The sequence below is a fragment of the Microtus oregoni genome, unplaced genomic scaffold (genome assembly GCF_018167655.1).
Source record: "Microtus oregoni isolate MIOR12 unplaced genomic scaffold, Mior012 000015F_ref0000493, whole genome shotgun sequence".
NCBI classification, from domain to species: domain Eukaryota; kingdom Metazoa; phylum Chordata; class Mammalia; order Rodentia; family Cricetidae; genus Microtus; species Microtus oregoni.
This window is the reverse complement of record NW_024543074.1, coordinates 24,649,227-24,654,903: the sequence shown is the minus strand read 5'-3', so window position 1 is coordinate 24,654,903 and position 5,677 is coordinate 24,649,227. Positions and strand designations below refer to the sequence as shown.

At 41.9% G+C, this 5,677-nt stretch overlaps 1 protein-coding gene across 1 annotated transcript; it reads right to left on the bottom strand.

Annotated features, from left to right (window-relative positions):
- Positions 1-1,462: 1,462 nt before the first annotated feature.
- LOC121456989 (olfactory receptor 1P1-like) lies at positions 1,463-2,407 on the bottom strand. Its single transcript, XM_041665593.1, has one exon. It carries the CDS (start codon positions 2,405-2,407, stop codon positions 1,463-1,465), a length of 945 nt encoding a protein of 314 aa, XP_041521527.1.
- Positions 2,408-5,677: the final 3,270 nt, after the last annotated feature.

Below are 5,677 nucleotides of genomic sequence, written 5' to 3'. Positions count from 1 at the left end.
TTTCTGGAGCTAAAAGAAAGCTAAGACCCCTCCCCAAAAAAGTCAGGAAAACTTCCCAAGAACAAAGAGTGGCCTTTACCAGTGTTTTCCCAGGGTCTGTTCTTCAGCTAGTCTTTGTAATTTCTGTTCCCTTTTTTCAACCTTTCATTATTTCATTGCATGAACTTCATAGAGTGTACTGACATAAACAGCAATGGGCAGATCAACCACTCAATATCCTCTTGATTAGGTCAGAGACTTCATAGACACAAGATATGAGTCTACTGATAACAGAACAAAGAACATGGTTTGAAACAAGCCTAGGCAGTTTGGATGCTCATCTTACTAGACCTGGATGGAGGTGGGTGGTCCTTGGACTTCCCACAGGTCAGGGAACCCTGATTGCTCTTCGAGCTGATCAGGGAGGGGAACTTGATGGGGGGAGGGGGAGGGAAATGGGAGGCAGTGACAGGGAGGAGGCAGAAATCTTTAATAAATAAATAAATTACAAAATAAAAAAAAAGAAACAATCCCCGCTACCAGTGCTGCGTTGTTTATTACCTCAGGAGCTTGACTGTCACACTCCAGCTCTGCAGTGGGTTTGTTCACACCAGTGTCACCACAAGCAGGAGGGCAACGTGTTTGTAATGGCAAAGAAAAACAAGGTCACGAGAAGGTAACAATCGTGGTGAAAGAGAGAACAGAAAAGGTATAAGTGCCAGAGATCCTAGAGAACTACAGCAAAATAATGTCTTCTGCATGAGACAGGGTTGTTATGTTCATTAACCTTCAGCAGTTATAGTTGCCAGCACACGGCCATACAAGCCCACTCCCAGCTGAGGCAGCCAGCTGCTGCGTGAGGAGGGAGAGCAGTTTCCTCATGCACAAACTCTGTGATAGGTTTCTCATGTCCCGGTATTCAACCTTACACGCATGTGCATGTAGCGACACAAATTTGACTCAGAAGGAGATATATACATGTGAGTTCATTGTGGGGCGCATACCATAGATGAAGAGGAAATGAATTTGATAGTGAAATGTGACAGACCATAGGAGAAGCTGGAGGAGGGAACAATCTGATATTGACAGGGAGGGTGTGGATTATAAAAATACACAGTACTCATGGTTGATATTCTCCAAAAAGTGCATTTTCTTTTGGGCAAAAAAAAATGAATTTTCAGCTCCAGAATAATTGTGCACGCAGAAACAATTGTCTATTATGCTGTCTTTTATTGAATAAATCATCCTTCTGAGAATGAGATCACAAAATAAATGAACAAAGAAACATTTCATAACAAATCCACACCTAAAGAGAATCTTTCATTTCCTCAAATCTAAGAAACTTGAGTGAGGAGTAAGTGAGCAGGGCTATGATAGAGCTTATGTAGGATTCAGAAGGAGACACTTGAGGTAGAAAATTCTGGAAGATCCTCAGCAGAGGGAATAGAGGACACATTTTATTCCTTTGCAAAAGTCACTGGCCTCAAGAGAAGTAGACTTTGCTCCTGAGAATTCTGACAAGTGCCCCCTTCATGTCCTTGTTCCGCAGGCTGTAAATGAAGGGATTCAGCAGTGGAGTCACCACTGTGTACATGACAGTAGCTGCTGTGTCCTCTACCACTGAGTTGGAGGATGAGGATGAGGGGCACAGATAAGCCTTTATCACTGTTCCAAAGAACAGGGCCACCACAGCAAGGTGGGACCCACAGGTAGAAAAGGCCTTGCGCCTCCCCTGGGCAGAAGGGACTCTGAGTATAGCAGACACAATGCGGATATAAGACAAAAGGATGAGCAAAAAGGGGATTAATATGACAGCACCCCCCAAGAATAGAAGCACAAGCTCATTAATTCTGGTATCAGAGCAAGAAATCTTCATCAGGGGTCCCAGGTCACAGTAGAAATCTTGGATGACTTTCTTGAAGCAGAAGGAGAGACGGAACATGAGGAAGGTGTGTGTCATGGCAACAAGATTGGTAAGGGTCCAGCAGGCTGTCACCAAGAGTGAGCAACGCCTCAAACTCATGATCATCGTGTAGTGGAGAGGGTGACAAATGGCCACAAATCGGTCATAGGCCATTGTGGCCAGGAGGAAAATGTCCATGTCTCCAAAAGTTAAGAAGAAGTAGAGCTGGACCAGGCATCCTGCATAGGAGATGGTCCTGCTCTGGGAGTGGATGTTCACCAGGGCCTTGGGTACCAAGGTGGAGGTTAAAAGGATGTCATCACAGGACAGGCTGGCGAGGAAGAAGTACATGGGGGTGTGGAGTCGAACATCAGTAACAATGGCCAGGACAATGAGCAGATTGCCAGCCACAGTGACCAGGTACATCCACAGGAAGAGCAGGAAGAGGATGCGCTGTTGCTCTGGCTGCTCTGAGAGTCCCCAGAGGAGGAACTCAAAGGTGCCGGTCTGGTTCCCTCTTGCCATGAGCACAGAGGTCAATGTGGGAAGTCCTGAGCTTGCTTCCTGAGATGTTTTACCCTAGAAGATTGCTGCACACACCCTTCTCTGAGCTCTAGAGAAGAATCACAAAGTTTGCATAGTAACCATCTGGTATATTCATAGGCCACTTAATGCAGCCTGTCCAAGATGCTCTTCCAGAAAGTTCTGCAAGATGCAAATGATAAGAAGATAAAAGGGAAGGGAGAGGAAAAGAGGGGAGTAGAGAAAAATATATAGCTCAATAAAAACAATTTTAAAAATGATGAATATGGATGATATGGTGGAATCATTCCATAACTTGTTGTATTTGCTTTTAATACATAGTATGAAATTTTCAAATTAAAACAAAAAATCAATTAAAATTATTTACAAAACTTAAAGAAGACCGTAACAATGTTAGAAAATAAAAATGCCTCAGAAACCTGGAAAGGGGTTAAATGTCTTTAGTAGAGAATTACTAATAACAAAAACATATTTTACAATCTGCATTCTATAAAATATGCAATAGGTCGTTGCCAAGCAGGATTACTGAGTGTGTTGTAGAACACTGTCACTTCCTCCTTAATAACTATGCATTGGGCACTACCTCCCAAATCCACCCCAGGACTCTTCCTCCCTCTAAAGGTCACTGTTCTACATGGGTTGAATTATCATAGACTACCCATAAATATGTGAAATTATGTGTCAGTTACAAAATAAAATACTGTTAACTAACAAAATTACAGAATGCCTAGGTCACACATCAGAGTCTGTGGAATATTAGCAGCACAGCAAAGAAGAATACACTGGCACAACACCTTTGCAAAATATGATAACCCATACAATACTCAAGGACAAGAACAAAATGGAGGAAAGCAATGAATGGAAAAACAGTTTGGGTCTAGTTGAAGCTCAACATCAGAAAATCAACATAAGCATTTCTTATTATATCCATCAGGTAGTTTGTCTACATGCAAAGGAATGAATTAAAACCCTACCTCAGAGCATATACAATACTAATTCAAAATGGACAAAGGCCTAACATGTAAGAGCTAAAGCTGTAAAAATGTTTGAAGAAAATGCAAGCCTAAATTTTCAAGTAAATCAATGGTTTCTTAGCTATGACACCAAAATCCATGTTGCACAATAACATGACAGTAAAGAAAACACCATCAAATTACATTTAATTTTAATTAAATTAAAACTTAATTTAAATTGAACTTTAATCCAAATAATTGAAACATTTGTGCCTCAAAGTATAATCTCAAAAATTCAGAATGTGGGAGGTTATTTGTTTTTGAAACAGGATCACATGTAGCAAATCTGTCCTCAAATTCTCTACATAGCAAATGATGACCTAGAACTACTGACCCTTCTGCCTCAACCTCCCACGTTCTGAGACTATAGATATGTGCCAGTGTGCTCCATTTGGAAAGTAATGTTTAAAATTTTTCTCTAGAATATATAAGGCACAGGTTAACTAACAGTGATATATTTTAAGCATTGTCCAGCACACACTTTCCCAAGCAACTTTACGGAACACATATGATGAGATGTATTTTTCTTTGAGTCTAAGGAATTGTTTCCTAGAAGGCATAGCTGTCTGCACTAATGTTTTCATGCAGAAGATATTTTCTGTGGACAACCAACAAAATTGTTTCAAAGAACAAACAAAAAGGAGAGTGAGAAACACAAGCACACAATGAGAAGCCACTTTCCACCTTCTAGGTCATCAAGCCAGTAAGTCAGGAAACATGAACTGTATCCAGGATGAGAAAAACCTGATAGCCAAGGACCTGTTGGTGGAATGTGTAACAGTGCGACCAATATGGAAAACAATCTGACGTTACTTAAAAGGCTCGTCATAGGGTTGTATAGCCTCATTACACCCAGGAAAGCAAAAACATGTACGTACACTTCTTAACATTATTCATTATAGACAAAAGCCGGAAACAACTCAAGGGCCTACCAATTGGTGAACGAATCCATAGTGAGACAGCAGTGCCCCTGACTCTAGAGCTCAGATGTCACCAATTCAGTCTGTTCTGCATGAGAGCTGGGGCTGCATCCTGGGAACTCATACTTCCAACAAGCTCCAGGTGTTGCTGATGCTGGGCAGGGAGGGCATGGTACCCTCATCAGTCAGTCTTTGCTGTACAAAATGAGCTGCTAAACACTAAAGTCTACAATGGGAATTCTAGCAACCATGTGCAATGCAATATCCTGGACTAGGTTCCACTTGAACAAACAGATCTACAGGGAAAGTTTGCAAGCAGTGGTGGCACACGCCTTTAATCCCAGCACTCAGAAGGCAGAGGCAGGCGGATCTCTGTGAGTTCAAGGCCAGCCTGGTCTATGGGAACTAGTTTCCAGAACAAGCTTCAAAGCTACAGTGAAACCCTGTCTTGAAAAACAGGGGGAGTTTGCAGGATATCTAGAGAAATTGAACATTGGTAGATTAGAATAAAAATTGTTAGTTAAACAGGCATTAAAATGCTTTTGAGGCAATATGTAAAAGGATTCTTTTTAAGATACAGACTAAGGCGGATCTCTGTGAGTTCGAGACCAGCCTGGTCTACAAGAGCTAAATCCAGGACAGGCTCCAAAACCACAGAGAAACCCTGTCTCGAAAAACCAAAAAAAAAAAAAAAAAAAAAGATACAGACTAATTTTTATAGGTATAATAATGTAGTAACTATAGGTTGTTTTATAGGTGTCTGGGATCTGAAAGGACAGCTCTTTCCCTGGACTAGGACAGAATATATTACACTGAAGCCTGGCTGTGCCAGACCTGAGAGCTCAAGAGCAAAGAAAGATCACCCAAACTTGAGGAAGGGGACACTTACTGGAAAAATGAGCAGCGTGTTCCTGCCAGTGCCTCCAGTTGAGGCTTGGATAGAATAGGGAAAGAGGAGCAGCAAACCCGAATCCAGCAGGTCCTTGATGCCCAAACTTCTAAATCTTAAATCTGCTCAGAGGGACTAGAAGACCTCACTGAAATCCTGTGCTGAGCAAGGAAGATAAAGGTCAGGAGTTGCCTGAAGGTGACACATGAGAAAACAGCAGAACCTGGGTGTGATCTCTACTCTTTTTGATTCCAAATGGCCTACCATGGTGTGCTGTGCTTTAGACAGAACAATAGCCTTTCAGAGCCCATGCTTAAACCAAAATCAGTCAGTTGCTCTTGGCAGCTGTTGTTCAGTGACAGGGACTTTCTACCATGGTGGTCTAACAGACTCTGCTCTGTGGCTCCCCATTGCAGAATTCCCATTGCAG

Coding starts and splice junctions, on each gene's coding strand:
- LOC121456989 (XM_041665593.1), bottom strand. CDS start 2,407: ATGGCAAGAGGGAACCAGACCGGCACCTTTGAGTTCCTCCTCTGGGGA.